This window comes from Drosophila ananassae, chromosome 3L (assembly GCF_017639315.1).
Source record: "Drosophila ananassae strain 14024-0371.13 chromosome 3L, ASM1763931v2, whole genome shotgun sequence".
In the NCBI taxonomy this organism is placed as follows: Eukaryota; Metazoa; Arthropoda; class Insecta; order Diptera; family Drosophilidae; genus Drosophila; species Drosophila ananassae.
In genome coordinates, this window is record NC_057929.1 from 14048769 (window position 1) to 14069093 (window position 20325).

The 20325-nt window shown below is 42.1% G+C and overlaps 4 protein-coding genes across 4 annotated transcripts; all 4 read right to left on the bottom strand.

Moving 5' to 3' along the window:
- Positions 1-7832: 7832 nt before the first annotated feature.
- LOC6494277 lies at positions 7833-8810 on the bottom strand. Its single transcript, XM_014907220.3, has 3 exons — positions 8568-8810; positions 8392-8515; positions 7833-8342 (listed from the first exon to the last, which is right to left on the bottom strand). The coding sequence occupies exons 1-3, from the start codon at positions 8656-8658 to the stop codon at positions 7940-7942; spliced, it is 618 nt and encodes a 205-aa protein (XP_014762706.1). The 5' UTR covers positions 8659-8810; the 3' UTR covers positions 7833-7939.
- Positions 8811-8934: 124 nt separating this feature from the next.
- On the bottom strand, positions 8935-10098 carry LOC26515131 (tol-Pal system protein TolA). Its single transcript, XM_014908609.3, has 2 exons — positions 9920-10098; positions 8935-9865 (listed from the first exon to the last, which is right to left on the bottom strand). The coding sequence occupies exons 1-2, from the start codon at positions 10001-10003 to the stop codon at positions 8987-8989; spliced, it is 963 nt and encodes a 320-aa protein (XP_014764095.1). The 5' UTR covers positions 10004-10098; the 3' UTR covers positions 8935-8986.
- A 7291-nt stretch (positions 10099-17389) lies between these two features.
- LOC26514429 (fibrinogen C domain-containing protein 1) lies at positions 17390-18116 on the bottom strand (the record flags this gene model as incomplete). Its single annotated transcript, XM_044715437.1, is given in 3 exon segments — positions 17390-17570; positions 17630-17948; positions 17951-18116. Coding segments are annotated over 3 exon segments (597 nt in total), but the record flags the coding sequence as incomplete, so codon positions are not given.
- A 304-nt stretch (positions 18117-18420) lies between these two features.
- On the bottom strand, positions 18421-19326 carry LOC6494276 (ficolin-1). The gene is made up of 2 exons (XM_032450919.2): positions 18689-19326; positions 18421-18628 (listed from the first exon to the last, which is right to left on the bottom strand). Exons 1-2 carry the CDS (start codon positions 19300-19302, stop codon positions 18493-18495), a joined length of 750 nt encoding a protein of 249 aa, XP_032306810.1. The 5' UTR covers positions 19303-19326; the 3' UTR covers positions 18421-18492.
- Positions 19327-20325: the final 999 nt, after the last annotated feature.

Here is a 20325-nt window from a genome sequence, read left to right on the forward strand (position 1 = left end):
AGAAACTGGGAGACCAGGGAGCCGTCCTTTCTGTGGCATGGGGCATTGTTTTTGAAAGGCAACAGTGGCACGAGTCACTGTTCGCCGGCGGGGGGCAATCAATGCAATCAAGTTGGGGCAACAGGAAATAGTTTTCATTGCCCTTGATTATGAGGCATGAGCTTGCATTTCTAGTTTCACTTCCCCTCTAACTCGCATCGATGATAAATTGAAGAACATTGGGGTAATCTAAGCCATAAAATGTTTCTAATCTATTAGTTACAAGTACGTGTTAGTTAATAGAATTACTAAAAAGCCTTCGGGTAGGAAGTGGAGAAAATATTGCAGATTTTAAAGTTCAGCACCATTTTGTGTAATTTTTCACAAAGTTGCCGGGCCAAAGTTTATAAATGAGCTGGCTGAGAAGATCATTAATGCACAGTTAAGAGCCCGAAGGTGCTTCGAGGGGCCCGTCCACTAAACTCTCGGGTTTCACATGGTCGCATCGCCGGTCTAGGCAGCAAGGTATATACTATATAGCCTCCTTGTATGTGTATAGGTTGGATATCTTTTACGGGTTTTCGAAGTCGGCTAGTTAGGGTTTTGAACCTGTTCTTTCAGCTTCGGTTACAGTTGTCGTAGACCGCCTCCTTCCACCAGACCCCATCACAGCACCCAACTCTTAGCTCTCTTCCCTCGAAGACGATCGTCCGGTATTATTAACGATCATTATGAAGTTTTAACTTAAGTGGTCAATTAACATTTGCATGACTGAAATCGGAATTGGAAATTAGTGTATAACTAATTAATGCACAAAAAAGAGCTAAAACCCGAGTTGATAGAGTCAAGCCACTAAAGCGGCTCTGCTCCATTTAAAGATCTCCGGTGATCGGCGGAACATGTTAAGTTCATTAGGCTACACCGTCCAATTTGGAAATAGTATTGAATGCATTTTCGGGTAATACTCCGTAACAGTGACACCATCAATTCGAAGAATGACAAGTCATTCAAGTTAGTCCATCTTCGATCGTAGTAATCAGGCTTGATTGCTTTGTTAGCCTTTAATTGATTTACGCCCATTCATTGCCCCCACCTTAACCCCATGTGTGTGATGATGGACTCCTCCTATCATTGCAGTTCATCGTCTTTCCGGGCCTTTTTTCTTCTTCAACTTGGCTTTGGTTTCTATCCCCTATCCCCTTTGGGCTCGGCTCGCTTTTGTTATCATGTCAGGGCGTATTATATTACAGCCCGTAATTTATAAATCATTCTCAATATTTTGATTTGAGCTCGTTTCCACTGGCCAGTCATAGTCTGTCTGGGTCTGGGTCTGGTTGAGATATTTATGATGACACAGAGACAAACATTTGTCTTGTCGGCAGGGGGAAAAGTAAATTGAGGTCTATATTTGAAACTAAATGAGTTATTTTTTGTAATCCAGTGGTCAGAATAAAGACTTCATAACACTGGTCGGCCACTTATAGTATCTGAAACTACAGCCCGATTAGATACTCTCCTCACGCACTTCTGGATCGCCATTGATTAGATACTCCCGCCTTGGGCCCCACCAGATTAGATATAGTAGCTCTTGACTGGCCATGTGCAGTGAGTGACACTTTGAGGCACATTTTCTTCAGATTTTTTGGGGTCCCTAAAAGGCTATTTCCAGACCCTTTACTTTTATTGGCCAATGTTGATTAGCTTTTCAATTAGTTACAAATAATTAGCTGAAGAATTTTATTGGGCCAAGCCCAGAGAAATCCACCTATACCATATACCCACACCTGGTCAAACTGAAATCTGATGTCGGAGGTGAGATATGCAGCCATATGAAATTAATTTCAACATTTTCGCCCCTGGCCGGCCACTGACAGACTCGATAGTCGAGCTTTGGCTGCCTGAAATGGATTGGCTTTGTGTGACTTTGAATCGATCGTTATTGTTTTTTCCAGTTCAAGTGGGAAGTGGGGAGTGGAGAGCTAGTTTTGGGTCGGTGTGGTGTGAATGCGACATTATCGTGTATATAGCCATGTGGATATCAAGTGTTCTCGGACCTATTTCGATTAACACTCGCACTCGGCCCGACCAGCGCCTCTGGGTCGGCTCTGAAGTGTTCTCCTATCAAACTGGACCCTCTATTGCCCGATTTAAATTGTAGATTGGCCAACACAGACCCAGTCACTGGCACTCACACTCTGGCCCGCAATTAGTTGTTGCTTGTGAAATTGTCACACGATTGCTGACTTGGCAGTTTCCCTCCTGGCAGGCATTTCATTAGACCGCTACTAGATTGCTTTGAATTTTTTCAACAAAATTATGAAATGGCAAAATCGGAAAGAGCCGTCTACTGGGATTATCAATAATAGAAAGAAATGTGAGCCTACGTTCGAACAGTCAGTGCTCTTTGATGGCTTTATTTATTCCAAGTGATTCACTCTGCCCTCGGTTGGATTACTACGAACTCTAATCTGTAATATATTACGGAGTAATTTAAAACGATGGATCAGCTATACATGCATTATTCAAAGGGACACGGGGACGGGCAAAGCTTTAACTGGACTGGGGGCGAGGTATCCCGTGGCTTTAATTGATTTATGCAGCCTTTTAATAAAAAAAAGAAAAACAGGGAAAAAGAGTTGAAATGGGTTTAGTTTACGACCTGACAACAGGGGGAGAGACTTTTAAGGAAGGAAAGACCTTCCCAAAGGAAGGAACATTAAATTTGAGGTGCCTCAAAGGTGTACGTATTTCATTAGAGTCGCTGCTAAGTTCATTAACAGGTGTTATATTCGTTCTGGTTACGTTGGTCGTTCCGCCTCTCGGGGGGATCGTTTCGACCAGGCCGGGCCGGACCGGGCCAGACCGCAACTAACGCATTTTTCGTTTTCTGATTAGATTAACCCCCCGCCACCCTATGCCACGGAACACACAAAACTGTAAAATTTAAAAGCCCTGTAAACGACGTTTTACGATCCTTCGGTACTAGTACTTGAACATATGTTTGCCTCATATATTTATCTTTGTAGTCGGTTGGAGTCTATATAGTTACACAAGTTTGAAGTATTGGAACTACTACTCTGGACACTACCAGGTGGCACTCTGCTCTGGCTATCTCTGGCTGGGATCAGCCTCTGGGTTTTGTTTTTATCTTGTCCAAGTCTTATCAATGGGTTTGACATTTTTCAAGATTGCCAGCCAAGTTCTAGGATTAGAGGAAGAGATGACTAACAGAGGATCTTAATCTTATGAGCTAATCCCCTCCAAAAAGTATCTAAAGTTTTGTTTTCTCCGATCACGTTTCTGCAATTTAAAGGCATTTAATTATTTGATTATAAGCAGCAGTTCAAATTTCTCTAATTTTGAATTATGAACATTTTTAAGAGACACGAAAAAAAAAAAAGAAAACGAGACTTGGCCAACCTGCTGCTATGGCTAGTTGAGACTATAATCGTAAATTTGTGGATAAAAAAACAACATCTATGATGGGCATGAGGGTATCATAAAAAAAGAAGACTCTTTTTGTCACTAAACGGTCGACGAGCGATGAAATTAAGAAACCAGAGACTGCCGGCAGAAGCACAGCCTCCACTCCAAGAAGCAACCGGACCGGGATCATAAAATATATATTTTTATAGGCTCCTCTATCGCCATCTCGCTCCCTTTCTCTATAAATGTTTACCTGCCGACGACTCCGCCGGGGTCCGGGCGGGATTTGGGGGGAAAAAATGGGAATTGGGAACGATCTTTTCTCTTTTTTTCTCAATTTTTTATTTTTTTTTCTCTACTGATGTCATCCAAAAACGCGTTGCGGCTGCTGCTTCAGCTGCAAAAAAAATAAAAATAATAAGAATTTATGACCAATTTTCTGCCGCTTGTCCAGGTCTTCCATCCTTTTTTTTACAGAGTCCCCCCCTATTTTGGAGAAAACTTGTTTTTCTTTCCTTCTTTCCGATGGTTAAGGACACGGACGACATCTTTACCTGACAGTATTAGAGTTATCAGAAAGGATCTAATGCTGCCCGGTAAGATGTGAACAGATGTCCTTGCAAATAAGCAAGATTTTTCAGTTTCAAAAATTTAATTTTACTTTTTAATCGTTTTATTATAATCTTTTTTTTTATAATTTTTTTTTTAATGGGAGCTCAAAGTACCAAAGTGTTTTATTTTTTTCGAGAAAACCTTGGAACATTGGCCCCCCGTGGCCCAAAGGCCCGATAAGGAATTTCTTCCAAGTTTATTTAGTTTTTTTAAAGCTTTTTTATTTCTTTTATTTTATTGTAATTTTTTTGTATTTTTTTTGTTGTAGTTCAGTGGCGCAAGCTTGTAAATTTTAATCCCATAACGAGTATTGATTTTTTTTTTGTTCCGGGCTCAAGTGGGTTGACGAAAACAAACCCGGGCTCCATTAGTTAGTGTGTTTGTGTGTGTGTGTGGATGTGGTGTGCGAGTGCGAGTGTGTGTGACGTGTGCGTTACCCAACAAACTTTAACTTTGGACCGGCGCGCGTGATGCCCCAAGGGAGCGAAAGAGAGAGGGCTATAGGGCGGGGGCAAAGGGAGGCTGCCCGCCGCAACGCCTACTTTGACAAGTTTTTTTTTTTTTTTATAATTTTTTTTATTTATTTTTTTTTTTGATGATGTTATTTATAATTGAATTGAAGCTGGCGCCAGTTGTCGGACACCCGATAAATGCAATTATTATTATTGTTACGCGAGATGCACCTACAAACACACACACAGATACACACTCACTGTGGCACTCTTTATCGTTTGCCTGTTTATTAATATAATAATTTTTTTGATTTATTTATTTTATTTTTTTTTTGTTCGTTGGGCCACCGGAAACATGCACAATAACGCCCGAACACACACACACACACATGTAGATGGGGGCGAGAGAGCAGCGCGCCACGATGCTCTGCCTAAATATAATTTAATTAATTGCTTGTCCCTTTAGATGGCTTTTTTTTGGTTGGTTGCAGGACTGTGTACTGCTGGTGGCTCAAGGACTCGCTCTGGGCAAGGTAGAAGTGGGTCTGGCCGGCGTTCGCGTTCAGGGCTTGATCCACAGTCCTGCTCTCCCGCTCTTTGTTCAAAAGTTAACTTTCCACGAGACGCGAACCGTCGCGATCGAGCTCCAAAAAAGAATTGAAAGCCGAATTGAAAAGAATTGAAAGCTGTCGGCTGCGCTGCCAGCGATGGGGTCTGCCTCTGCGACGCCGGCAGCGCTGCCACGCGATCGGGGGCTGCCCCAGCAGCGCCGCTTCAAACATGTTGCATCGCCTTGCGAGGTACTTGACGTTTACGTGCGATTTCATTTAAACTGTGACACATTCCTTTGTGGCTTGTAACGGTTTCTCGGCTTCCTTCTTCGGACGACGCTGCTGCTGCTGCTGCCGAGGCGCAGCTGCTACTGCTACTGCTCTGCCCCCCCCCCCCCCCCCCCCCCCCTGATTATAAAATCATGACATGAAGTTCGACTTCCGTCCACGATTACAAAATTCCCGATACTTTTTTTTTTTGGCTTTTTTATTAACACATTTTGTTTGGAATTTTTGTCGACGTTGTGGCTGGACTTGGGGCTTGGGACTAATGTTGATGTTAATTATTTGTGGAAAATTTGCTTAATTGCTTTTAATTTTTTGTTATTTTTTTTGGCTTCTAGAAGTTCTGAGTCAGCGGCGGGGACACGTGTAATAGTTATTCAATTCGCGCGTTTTTTAATTTTTTTTGGGGGAGCAGTGCTGGGTGAATGCTCCGCAAAGCTGGAAATGTGTGAAACACGCGTTAAGAAGTCTTGGCTCGATAGGTGTTAAATTCTTAAACACTCGTACACACACAGATCACAAATTAGAATTCATTAGGTTTCGGGACAACTTATTTGGAATTTCTCTTAACACTTGACCGAGTTTCGTTTCGTGCCGCACTTTCCCGCTGCTAGGCGAGCGACCATCGATTTCCCAGGGCTGTTGTTTTCTGGCTTAGAAGTGTGTGTGTGTGTGGGGGTTTTTCTTTATTTTTTAGCTTTCCTGGAGGAAAACGTCCAAGCACGATCAACTGTAAATAAAAATAAAAAATAAAATATAAATTGAAAAAACTCGAAGGCAAAATCCGAAAGAACGTGGCGGCGTCGACGCCGGCAGAGCGCGGTCAGACATGTTGCGTCTCGCACAGCTGTTCGTCCGCTCCCTCTCTCTCTCGCTCTGCCTTTTGGCTTTATTTGTTGTCGCATTTCTATTAGCCTGCCAGTCGGTGTATCTGTTTCTGGCGCCGTCTCGCTTTCACCGCGGCCTGTTGCGCCCCATCCGCCCGCCATCTCGCTCTAACCGAACATGCTCCACCAAACATGTTGCAACCGCATGGTTTTTCGTCGCTCTTCAAACCATCGCGTTGCCTTTCCTTACGTTGTGGGGATTACGTTGCTCCTGGATATTACGTAGAAGATAAAGGAAACATTATTTTCTTTTGTAAAAGTGTTTTTGCCCTGGAGAATTATTATAATATCTAAATTATTATTATTATACACGTGTTTATAATAATGTTGGCAGCGCCGGAGCCGGTGGAAGATGGAGCGCCACCATTTAAGAAGCCAAAATATTCATATAATTCAATTTCCATTTGCGCGGCAAAATATTACGAAATATGTAAAATTCTCGTTACGATTTTCTGGAGCTTCATTTCCATCGTTACGATTTTCTGGAGCTTCATTTCGATCGTTACGATTTTCTGGAGCTTCATTTCCATCGTTACGATTTTCTGGAGCTTCAATTCCATCGTTACGGTGTCGTGTGTGGATAGTGGCAACCCTGCTCATCACAATTCACATCCGATTTTTGAAAGGAATACCTGAAAAGATTGGTGGATCGATTTCCCATCAATCTGCATAAAAATCTGAGAAAAAATTTTTTGAATCACATTTATCATATTTTTCTGATGGACCCCTTGTAAAAACCTGGATTTCCGTATATGGCTCACCCTAATTCCCATATCTCCGGCAATTCTCATCCGATTTTTTAAAGAAATTCCTGAAAAGATTGGTGGATCGATTCCCTATTAATCTGCATCAACATCTGAGGACAAAATTTTTGAACCATATTTTTCATATTTTTCTGATGGAACCCCTTGTAAAATCCTGAACTTCCGTATAGGACGTGCCCCAATGGTGGTCATATCTCCGCCAATTCTCATCCGATTCTTAAAAGGAATACCTTGAAAAATCTGTATATCAATTAGAGGCCAAGGTAAAATGCTTTTTCAGGGTGGTTTGGGGTTTATAATTTGTTACCCCTGTGCGAAGAGCCCGCTCCGTAGCCAGAAAATACGTTTCTGATAATGAAGGGCACTGTAGGGGTTTTTCGGTGTCAACATCGGCCACAACTCGCAAATTGTCTGGTCGAAAAGCTTTCGGGGATCTCTTTGGTTAATTTTGGTATTCTTGTCTTTCCCGTTTAATGTACATCATACCGAATCTGCTTTACTTGAAGAAAAAAAGGGGCAGGGAGTGATTTGGGGAAGGGAACGCGCCTACCTGCCCAAGCTCCCGAACACAATCCCATGCCATTTCTTATTCCCATACTCTTTTCAGATCTGGTTTTCAATTTTTCTTGTATTCTGTTTGCTTCGTTTTGAATTTTTGGATTTTTTTTCCTCCCGGGTTGAAGGACCCAACTGCAAACCCTTTTAATTTTTTTTTTTGCCAGCAGATTTGTATGCCAGCGGCTAATAATTAAAAACAAAACAAAAAAAAACCCTCGTGAAAGGAAACAGTCGAATGAAAACCAGAATTCTCCGGGAAAGATACATATCACTTACGATCAGATACATATGTGGGTCAGAAAAGATAAATGAGGTGCCTTATATCGTTAAATTTATTTATTAATACACCGAAAGGGAGCGATTTAGTTTCTTAATTATATAAATATTACAATTTAAATTACATACTAATTAATTATAGGTGGGTTTCATTTAATGAAATGATATCCTTTGGATGGAACGGTTTTGGAGGATTCCCCAAATTTCGTTATTGGAGTTCCACCTCCGAACCTTATGTTCTCGTTCGAATCAACTAGCTTGGCATATTCCGCCTCTCCGTCGTGCTTGATGTCCTCACTGTCATCGGCATCGGTTACTTTGATCTTAGATCCTTTCGATTTGGCATACATTGGGTTGGAGCCGCCTTTTGTGCGTGCACCCGGGTCAGGGCTATTGTCATCATTGCTTGCATCAGGGGAGGAGTCAATTGAGGAGGAGGAACTTGAGCTACACTCCGTATATAGGACGCACATCCAGCAACACTGGGGAAAGTCTACTTCCGTCGCAACTCCTGTTTCGTTGCACTCCGCAAAGGTTACGGGCCTCTGGCAGCTGAACACCAAATATTACTAAAATTAATCGCATCTTTTAAGACACTTACTAATGAATCAAGGCATCACCCTCCAAGCTATGACAGGTATACGCCCCACACACATTTTCATCCTGGGCGTAAGCGCCTACATCAAAATCCACACTGTTTTCTCCGGGTGTCTTACAACCTTTTGCTAAAAATTAACCTAATGTTATTGTTTTAATACATTTTATGTCTCAACAGACCTCCCTTTTCCAGTTTGATGTAATGCACCAAGGCATAAATGGAGGTGCAACAGCAAAAAACGTAGGAAACCAAGGTCAAGATGTACTTCATCTTTGCTGGAATATTTATGGCACTATGAAGTCTCCTATATGGGGTTTGGCCCTTTTATAGCGCTCTCAGGGTGTTACCTGATCTAAAAAGCCTGGTCATCAGTGGGGTTATTCGGAGTAATCTTTCTAAATCGATATATACAAGGGAGGTGGTTCCGTTTAAAGGGCCTAATGGGCTAAAGGTGTAGAGGCACCTATTCAAACTATTGGTCCGGCTAAAGTAAACAAGTCAATTCCCAATATTACCTATAATCCTAATGGACTATTAGCTAATGGATATTCTTAACGAAAATCGTTTATATCATCAAACCAAATTCCTTTAAAAAACATTAACATTTACAAAATATAAGATTGTTTTGAAATCGATGGAGGGGCGATACGACTGGGTTTTTCAGGGATCTGATCCTTCTGTTCAGCCGCTGGATGCGCCTGTCGAAGGGAAAGCCGGCGGCTACAATACTGCTGGAGGACGCCTTCTGTTTGGCCTCCACGGCGGCACAGGCTGCCTTGTAGGCCGCCGCCTTGGTTTTCTCGTAGTCTTCCTGGGCGGTCAGCAGCTGCTTATGGAGAATGTTCATTCGGTTGCGGGCGGCCTCAAGGAGCTGTGTCTTCACCGCCATTTCGTTTTGGGCGCCCACGGCCACCGACTGGATATTGGCCAGATTATCCCGCGATGTCTTTTGCAGGTCACTGATGGTCTCAAACTGCATGGTGGCCGCCCGGGCCGCCTCTACGGCGGCGTTCATATTGTTCTCCGTGGCATGGAGGCCGTTGGTCTCCTCTTCGACTACGGCATTGGCCTCCTGGACCTCCTGCTCCAGCTGCTCGACCATCATCTGCTTGCCCATCAGAGCCGCCTCGGCGGCCTTGGCCGACTGGAAAGCCTTCTCGGCCAGCTCCAGCTTAATATGTTGGGCAGCCGCCTGTCCTGCCGCCGATTGCGCCTCACTGGCCGCCTTGGCATCTGCCGCTGCCTTCATGGCTATGGCCGAGGACTTGGTCTTTGGATCACCGGGTTGAATGATCTCATTCACATTACACTTGACGTTTTGACTCGCACATTTTTGCTTTTCTTCTCCTCCACCCTCTCCTCCTTGGCCACCTGCTGGTCCGGCTGCCATTAATCCGGGCATGCCATTGATTAGAGCCCCAAAATCGTTATAGAGCTCCCTCGAATTGGCCATACGTTTGTGCAGGTGAGAGTGCCGCTGTGGGTATCTGTGGGTTAAAGAAAGTTTTGTGGACTTTTCTTGGGAACTTGCCTTGGCCAGGACGTGACTGGCGGTACAGTGAAACAGCAGGCGGAGGAACATCAGGTAGACAGCAAGCAATCCTCGCATTCGCATGAGGAATGTTGGGAAACAATGATCGTACTCGTTTCGAATTCCATTTGGGGTTGAAATATAGTTCAAAGAGGGGAGGATTTCAATGAAATGATAGGGTAACGAAACTTAGTTTCTCCTGGGTCTGATCCTTTAAGAATCACCAAAGATTCAGTAAGAAACAAGCAAATTATTAAATAGGTATATGTCTAAGACAGACTACCGAAAAAACATTCTAATTAAAATAATCGCCATTAGTCTATATTTTGCCGTTTTTCTAATCTATTATTCTGATGTGTGAGCACATCTCACAGATACTAGATGCATTCTAAAGTGTCTGCGCGTGATGAGCACGCGGCATTTAGAGATCCCGGACCCAAAACAAAGAGAGCATCAAATAGAATAGAATATATTCTATATAGAATGTGAAAAAAAGGGAGAAACAAACCATATAGATACGAATTGCTACAAAAATGCCAGCTATGCCAGAAGTAAATGCTAAAACCCAAGGCGCAAAACAAACTGACGGCTAGACAGAGGTGGACACAAACGAACACGGACACGCGGACAGACGGACACGCGGACAGACGGACAGATTTGGTGGGCAAAAATAGTTTTTGGGAGCGCCATTTAAGAGGGAAAGGAAAGCATTCGAGGCGAGTTGATTCTTTTGTGTCTGCCCAACTAAATGTCACAGCGTTAAATAAAAAAACAAGAAAGGAAAGCTAACTTCGGACGGAGCCGAAGTTGATATACCCTTGCAGTACAGTCGCAGTCCGCTAGGTGGCGCCACCCATCTTATGTTATTAGATATATAGCGGATCGTTTATAGTCGGCCGATCCTTATGAAAATTGGCAGATCAGATTGTTTTCCCCAAAATAGAATCTGTACCAAATCCCATCTTTCTATCTTAAAAAACACCAAAGTTATGCCAATTCCGATCGTTCTATGACAGCTATAGGATATAGTCGGCCGATCCTTATGAAATTTTGTACATAAGATATGTGGGTCAAATATAACATGTGTGGAAAGTCCCAACCCTCTAACTTAAAAAACACCAAAGTTATGACATTTCCGATCAATCAGTTATATGGCAGCTATAGGATATAGTCGACCGATCCCAGCCGTTCCGACTTATATACTGCCTGCAAAGGAAAGAAGGATGTGTGCAAAGTTTCAACTCGATAGCTTTAAAACTGAGAGACTAGTTTGCGTAGAAACAGACAGACGGACAGACGGACAGACGGACAGACGGACATGCTCATATCGACTCAGGAGGTGATCCTGATCAAGAATATAAATACTTTATAGGGTCGGAGATGTCTCCTTCACTGCGTTGCACACTTTTGACCAAAATTATAATACCCTCTGCAAGGGTATAAAAATAGGCTTTCAATTTAATGATTATACTTAATTCTATTTAATTTCTTGGCTAATCTATATTCTGTCATAGATCCATTTATAGTTTTAGGGGCTCTTGATTGGACCCCATCTTAATCTCTAGTTTTGACTCTAAAATATGGGTATTACTTGGATTTATAGTCGGAGTATCAATAGCATTTTCTAGCCCAAAGTTCAGCGGGGTTCAAGAATAGACTTCATCTCGTTTCTCGATGGGATTCATGAGCTGAAAACATGCCAGTTGGCAGGAGGAACTGGAGAGGGATACGGTGAGAAGGGTGCCCAGAGATTAGAGGCTCCACTGTTGTGTGGATGTGGCTGATAGCGTTTGGACATTCGATCCCCATTGCATAAGTGGGGCCAGTGAGCGCCTGTCGATCTATGTCAAATAGCACATAAAGATTCCGTCTCTGGCCCTGGCAAAGGCTGGGCAGCTAGCCGATTTTTCATTTCGTTGGATTAAAAATAACACTTACATACTTGCATCGGGAGTTTTTTCGGTGGGGATATTGATAACACTACTGCTAGCAGGGGTCATGTCGAACACTCCACAGTCCGCAATCAGACCACTGGCCTGATGATAATCCTCCGCCGGAATGGGGCACAAGTGTTTATTTTTAATGCCCTATTAAAATAGAATTTCGAAATGTGATTACGGGGTATTCAAAATTCAATTTTCTTATCGGTCTCGTAGAACTCTGTTGCTGTGTTGCTGCGAAGGATGCGAGTGTGTCAAAGTTCAAATTCAAAATTCCTCCGCTCTGAACCCACGACCCCTGCCGTTTCCCCCTATCGACTCTGTTGAGATAATGGACTCTATAATGCCCTCCTGATTAGCCCAAATCTTGAATGCTGTCTACTGAAGCGTAACGAACAGTTCCACATTTGGAAAAATTTTCAAAAAAAAATTATAAAGCAATCAATATTCCTATCTGAAAACGTTCCAATTAAATAATGTCATAGTGCTGCTGGCTGTTATGCCACCCAGTCTACTTGTTGCAAGTTGGAGAGTTGTTCCTGGGGCCTTTGTGGCAAGTAACGGCCAAATGACAAGCGTAACGAGGTGGTCCCCCCAGTAGATGCTGTGCCACCGATTTTAATTACACGTAATCTTTATAAATAGAAGCAGCAGGCAAAAGCCAATAACCGCAAAAGATCCTCAACCATCCAATAAAAAGAGCAAGTTGAATGCATAAATCAAAGGATGCACTGGGGAAAGTCATTCTTCTAGGGAGTGTAATTAAAGGAGGAAGGGAGGTCATGTTGCCATTAAATTCTGCCAGTGTAGTAGAACACAGATACCAGCTCGCACAGAAGTCGAGAGCGAAAAATGCAATGCCGGCAAGCCATAAATGAGTAATTGCTGACAACGTTGCAGGCCTTGTCCAGTAGCCTTGTCCAGGGTCTGTCTTGGCCTCGCGGTCTATGATGGATTCCAGTGCCGTTTTTGGCCAGGACAACAGACCATAAATGTGCCTTTAGAGTCTCTAAGCAAAATGCCAAAAAAAGAACTAGGAACCTGGAGAGATGGAAGTTCGAATTGGGGATACCCAGGATGGCTTTAACTTCTATTGTGAAACCACTTTCAAAAGAAGCTAATAGATAGAATGATTATATATTCAAACTAATGAAAACTTGGTTAATAAATATTATAGCTTCAATAGTCTCTGTGAGGGTGTATGCCAGTGTTTAGAAGTTGGAGTAAAAATGAGTATGCCTGGTATTCAATTACGCCCGGACCTCTAGCCCCTTCGTCGTCTTTGGATGCCCGCCTTCTGGGCGAACCAAACGATAACTTCTGCAGAAAAATACTTTGAGTTATGGACTTTTTGGAGTCGGCTTCCAGGTAAAGATGCCAACTACACCAACTACAACTCGAATGCCTCTCTAACGGTTTCGGTATTGCGTTAATGATACTTGTTTGTATCTGTATCTGGCTTTTGTCTGGTTCTGCGATGCACACACGCCTCATGTTGACAAACTCACTTTACAAACAGTAATTTTTCTCGCTTCATTGGCGTCTCGTCTCGTCTGGCCTGGCCTGGTCGGGTCTGGTCTGGTCTGGGGCTGGGGCTGGGGCTGCGGCTGGCCTGGTCGGGTCTGGTCTGGTCTGGGCCCCCTCCTTCATCTTCTTCTTTACTTTTTAGTGGTAAGAAGAAGCCTGTAAAGCGAGCATGGATGCGGTTTGTTGGCCGACTCAAGTCTGCCAGTTAAATAAATAGAAAATATATTTTACGAAAGCCGCAACGGCGACAAAAAGCTAGTCTTCTCCACCGAAAACAAAAGTTCTTCCCATTGACATATTTTTTAATTAAATTATTAATAAATTTCTATAGTTTTTTCAGTGTAGGCCTACGTACTTGGCATTTTCATTGTCGCTGACCGATTGTTCCATGTTTGACTTGCTCTACAGTTCGATGGGTAATAGCCAAACGGATCGAGGGGATCTCTGGGTGCGGCATACTTTATAAGAACACGAATAAAAATAATAAAAAAAAAAAATACAAAAAAATAAGATATAAAAGAAAAGCGTAAATTAAATGAAATGCACTTTGCCAGCGCCAGCCATTTCACATTATTAGAGAGTCGGTATACAACATGTCTACACTGAACAGCATGAAGTAATCTGATCCGTAATGGTTTCTGTCCACTAACACGTATTTATCCAAGTGTTTTGTTGCCAAGTGTATGAGTATTTTAGCCCCAACGGGTGCAAAATCTAGAAAATTACATGCAAGCTGCGACACATTATGCGCGACGCGACAATAATATTTCTATTGGCGAAAAACTTCACACTTAATGTACTCTGCACAGAGTCGATGTAAAGTCTTGAATACTAAACGAATAAGGAAATGCTCTATAAGGTGATAGGCTCTATAAGGACTACAAAAAATATTAAACAAATTAATGATTAAAATCAAAGAGTTATGGGATTATAAGATACTTTAGAGGACATCTGTCTGAGGGAAGTAGTTTCAATAGAATCTTTAAAGTTTAAGTTCTGTTCCTTGATGACTAGTTCCTTGATAAGAAAGTATTACAATTTAAGATCTTTATAGGAAATCTCAAGCTATAACTCCAATAACCTCTAGAAAGTGTGCTATTACAAAAAGAAATTAACCAAAAATCCAAAAGGAAAAACTTTGAAAGTAGTTGCATGTGTTGCACACTACACCCCCTGAAACTTTTTGGTGGGGCAGGAGTGGGAACAAGGATGAGAAGGGAGTTGGGGGGGAGAGGGCGTGCCAGCCAGCAGACGGAGACGGAGACGCCGACTAGTCAACGCTTTAAGGAATATGCCAGCAAATAATTAAAACATATTTATAAATAGTTTGCCATATGGATGACGATGATGACGACGCCCGGCTGGGTGACGTGGTCAGGCCTACCCCCGCTTCCTGCTCCCTGCACCTCCCACACCACCCACTCCCACCTCCTCCCTACCCCCTCCCCCCGTGGCATATGACAAAGCCAACAAAAAGCAAATAAATATTTGTCTGGCCGTCTACGTCGCTGTGCATTGACCGTACCACACTTACTACAGACATGCAGATACTTAGATACTCGTACTCACAGATGCACGGCACACTTGCAGCTGCATCTGTGTCCCAACACCCATCCATCCCATCCAATCCATCCATCTACCGAAAAAAAAAATTAAAAAATCTCATCCATTTGGACTTTGTCTCGCTCTCTGTTGTTCGTCTCTGGTGCCAAGTTCAAAATTTTATGCTCTGCACTTTTAGTTTTTCCCCCTTTTTATTTTCCAAAACAAAAACTAGAGACTAAAAACTAAAAACTCAAAAAAAAAGCATTTTCAATTTGTACTTTTTTGAGTTGCGTTTTGGGCCTGGCCAGAAATAGTTGCGCCAGCCGAGCATTAATGTTATTGCTTTAGTCAAAGTGGCTAAAAAGTATCTGCCAACATGACTGACTGGCCGACTGCATTTGTATCTGTATCTATGTATCTCAGACTGAATATGTGTAGATACGAACATGCCATGTTCCTAAATGTTTCTGCTGCTCAGCAACGAGTAGATTTATTTTCATTTTGATTATATTTTCGGATAGTTTTTGATTTTTTTATTTTTATTTTTGTGCGAAAAAAACTTACAAATGCAAAGTGTAATATTTTCGACAGCAAACAAATTCTAGCTGTCTGTGTAATGCTTGTTGTTTAATTTTTTTTTAGTCAAATATCATGTTAAGTTATTTATCAGCAGAGTCTTAGATTTTTAGTCTACGATTACCAGACGTGTTTATCTTTTATAATTATAACGAAATAAATTGCACTTAGTAGATGCAATCAATCAATTGTAATAAACGTAGGAGAGAAAAGGCAGCGACATTTGGCGCCACATCAACTTGGCAGAGAAAAGATAGATAAATGCACTGAAAAAATAATAAATTATTATTCCCCAAACATCTATCATTATTAATATTTACTTTCATATTTTTTTTCCAGGTGCAACAGAGCAACTTATAAGTATTCGCAAAGCGTAGCTGAAATCGCGGCACTGTGTAATGGTTAATAAATTACTAAGACAACGCAGAATTACAAATCGCTTTGATTAGCAATTAAAATTGAAAAAAAAAATATATATGTATATAAGAAAAAAATAAACATGAAAACAACCAGCTGAGCCTGAGTGCATCTGGGCCAGGTCGACAAATCTCTTAATTACTCGCCAGCTTGCACTCGTTCGATGGCAACAGGTGCTCTCTCAGATGGCTTATTAACTCATTATAAAAGCATTTCAGAGCTGTTCGATTTGCTCGATGTCAGGAATTTCAATTGCTAATTTTGAAATGCGTGTTTGCGGATGCTGTCGCTTCTGACCTTCAATCGAACTGATACTGGCAAGGGTTATTGACTAGGAAGCTTGATTACCAGACATAGTTCCTTAGGCTTTCTATTTAGTTAAAGCTTTAAGCAAAACACTGGGAACACTGGGAAATGCAAATTTAATTTGTTTAATGATTTTTAGCCAAAGCTGGCAGATAACTGGTATTGCATGAAAATGCATTTAATCCCCGTCAACAGTATATTTCATCCATCATAATTTTATCAAGTTAATGAGAATTTTTTACTAAAGATTCATCGGCCAGAGAATAATCCCCAGGTGAGTATACAGTTGTAACTATAATTCCACGCTTGTGTGGCAAATGCAAATGTCAAAAAAAGCACAGTCATGGGGATTATGGGGGCTGGGTGTTAATTTTTTTTATACTTTTTTTAACGGAATGCCCAGCAGTTGCAAAGGCAGACTTTCCTGCGAATTACGTTCAGTATTCTGTATTACATAAAACCGTATGTAATTCCAATGAAAATTCCTAAAGGAAACACAAGCCTAGAAGCTCCAATAACGCATCGATACTTCCGCAGCGAAATAAACGTTAAACGAAATAAAAATTAGAATGGTTCCCACCGCCCAAACCTTCTCATACATTCCCTCAAATTATGAATATTATACATGTATAACTGCTGTATATATTTCAGGGCCCACAATGACCAGCGATATCGGATACATTTGTCATACTCCGGAGAAACTGCCGAGATCAGCTGATTCCTTGGGGTCTCGGCATGAATGGGGAAAATTTGATATGATGTTTCGCCTTTAATTCCTTCACTTGAAAGTTGTCCATTGTCCGTCAATTGAGTCATCATCATCATCATCATTTCATATCAGTGCACCCGACCAGAGGTCCGATAATGAATAACAAAAGAATTTGGGGGCTACATCGGGTCTCGGGTACCGGGCCCGGGGTCTGGGGTCTGGGCACCATTGGATACCCAAGCGGATATACAATACTCCCCTACAGACTTTCAGGGGCAGGAACTGGCCGGGCGAATGTTTCTCATAAACAAACAGAACTTGAACTTGAATATATGAAATGAAATAAATGCGAGAACAAAATGTTCTTATCAGCGATATATGATTTCATACTTTCAGGCCATGAAAAAATGTAATCCCATTATGGAAAAAGTTAAGAAAGTTTATCGCATATGCGCCCGAAAAATATTACGTTTATTTTTCTAGTTCTTTAACTTTTGGATCACCATTGCGATCGCAGCATTATGAGGACGGACTTATAGCTGTAAAGTCATGCCACGTCGTCCAAGTCACACCCTTGGCAAAGAGTTCGGGGTCCGTAAAGTTCCCGCCCAGATAGGCGCCATTGAGATTGCTAAAAATATAGTAGGTGATCAGTGATTAGAAGCTATTGAGAAGTACGAGTTCTATTACCATCCCAGACAGTTTCTATACCACCAGCCACCCATGTACGTGACAGCACAGTTACCATCAGGCCAGAAATCATTGTCCCTGTAAAAGGTACTAAAGGGATGGTTCACGTGGTAGTTCTTACTGTCCCCAGCTGTTCCATTGTAGTTGCCCAGTTGGATAATCGTGTAGTTGCTGATCACGTCCCCCAAAGCAAACCGATCGTAGTATGCGTAGGCAGTTTTTCCCTGGAAGTCCTCCAAGTGAATGTAGAGCTCCTGAGGTTCCGGGGTGGTGATCAGTTGGATCTTCTTGAGACCCAGGAAAAAACTTCCCTTCAGGATGTCCAGTTGCGGAAGAAGTTCTCCTTGGCACTGACTCTCCGCTGGATGACGACCCAACCCCTTCCGGCACAATACAACTGGAAGATATCCTGGCCCACCTGAATCTTCTGGATGCCACTCTTTTTGGGGTTCAGGGCCTTGCAAGAGGGTTGATAGGTCAGGCAGGTTTAGGGCTCTACCGATTCGCCATTGGCGATATAAACTTGGAACAACGATAGCACAAGAAGTGCTAACCAGGTGGTATTCATTTTGACTGATCCGAACTGATACAGGCTTTTTATATTAAATGGCCCACCCCTTATCAAATTTCCGCGAATTCGGAAATGGCCAAAAAATCATGGACCATAAAACAAATCTTATCGTGATTAAATCACTACTTCAAGACGATAAGAGTATTACTCACATAGGGGAAGCTATTTTTCTTTTTCAATCTAAATAAAGCTTTTTAACCACTTGTTGAAATACTTTAAATACTGATATGAAGTTCTCATTTAAGATTTATTCAATAAATTACTTAATATTTTAAATAATTTCTCTATTAGTTTAGAGCTTGGATCGCACCATCATAGTCACAGTTTTGTAGCTGTAGGAGAAGCCCTTGCCCATGCCCCAGGAAATGCCCTTTCCATAGAGTTCAGGGTCCACGAAATCGCCATTCAAATAGGCGCCATTCAGATTACTATTAAATAAATTATTAAATAAGAAAAAAGTTCCACAACTTGTAGTCTTGAATAATTACCTGGCCATGCAGTCGTTGTACCACCAGGCCCCAAAATATTTGGCGGCACAATTAATGTTACTACGATCGTTATCCTTGTCAAAGGTACTGAAAGGCATTCCCAAATGATAGCTGAGACTCTCCCCAGCAGTTCCATTGTAGGAGCCCAGTTGGATTAGCGTGTAATTACTGTACTTGTCGGCCACAGTGAATAGACTGTATTGTGCGTACTGGGCGGTGCCATTGAAGTCCACCATTTGAATGTAAAGTTCCTGGGGCTCTTGGGTGGTAAGCCTGTTCAGCAAGCTGAGGCCCAGGAAGTAGTTGCCCTTGAGGTCACCGAATCCCGACTCATAGGTGGTCCAATTCCGGAAGAAGTTCTCCTCGGAACTGACCCGCCGTTGGATGACCTGCCAGCCCTTTCCGGCAATCGTGGAGTCACAGAAGACATCAACCTTGTCTTTTCCTATTTTTATCGTTTGGACACCACTTTTTTTGGGGTTCAGAGCCTTGCAGGACGAATAATACGTCTTGAAGATGGCGGGTTGGGCGAAGTCCCCATCCTCAACTACCGCACTGGACGCAAAAGCGAGGCACAGCGAAACTACCGAGAGTACACACAAAGTGGCTTTCATTTTGTTGGAATAATTATAACTAGAAAGCCAAGAGGAAGGGTCTCGTTTATATAGTAAGTTTTAGGTTCTTTTTCTAATCTAATCGGTGGGTGATATTCCTACCTGAATTGGCAAAACAGCAAAGATAAGAAGCCTCTTCTCAAACACTATCAAATAAAAGTATATGATTGATAAGAAATTTGGTTACTCATATTTTAGGGGGGGTTTTCTTAAAAGGCCTGTTTATTTATAGGCTTTATGGCCATCAGAGATATGCTTTCGGCCACTTGACAGCCATTAACGTGTCACTACTTAATATCCTTTAAAGATCTTTATTATTTCTCCCGAAAAAAAACAAAAACCGATAGCACCATTGAGCATTAAGACATACGGAAATGCTTTGAAGCCGTCTGGGACAAATATTTACCCAGAATTTCATTGCTGTGTGGGCCACACATTTCCTGTCTGTTTGGCAGTTGGATGCACTTTGGACAAGTGTCAAAAGGTGTCACCGAAGGTGCTACTCCCATCCACCCAGCCATTGGTGTGATATTTTTCACGATATATTTTAAATTGTTCTTTTTTATTGTTTTTTTTTTGACAACTTTTGGAATAATGTGACAGGGCCTGTCGGCTACCAAAGTTTAACTTTTGTTTCAGCAACACCGACTGACACCAGCGACACCTCCAGACAACAGAAATAAGAGCCACCTACAAAGTGTACACAAATACCCGGGGTACTTGGGTGTACTATCCAACTCCCACTCCCACTCCCGTGTACCTGGGATGTTGTTGTCGTACCACCATTCGAGGCAACCAGCAAACAAAACAAACAAACAAACAAATGAACAAATATTTGCCATCAAGTGCGAGCAAGAAGAACGCAGGAGGAAGACGATTGGGAGCCTGAAGAACGATAAAATGGCATTTATGATAAATACATAATACTCGATGTGTACCCACTCACTTGGTAACATATGCATGCACTGGAAATAAAAGTTTAATGGTCATAAAGGTAGCTCCTAGAGGTATAGAGATGAATCA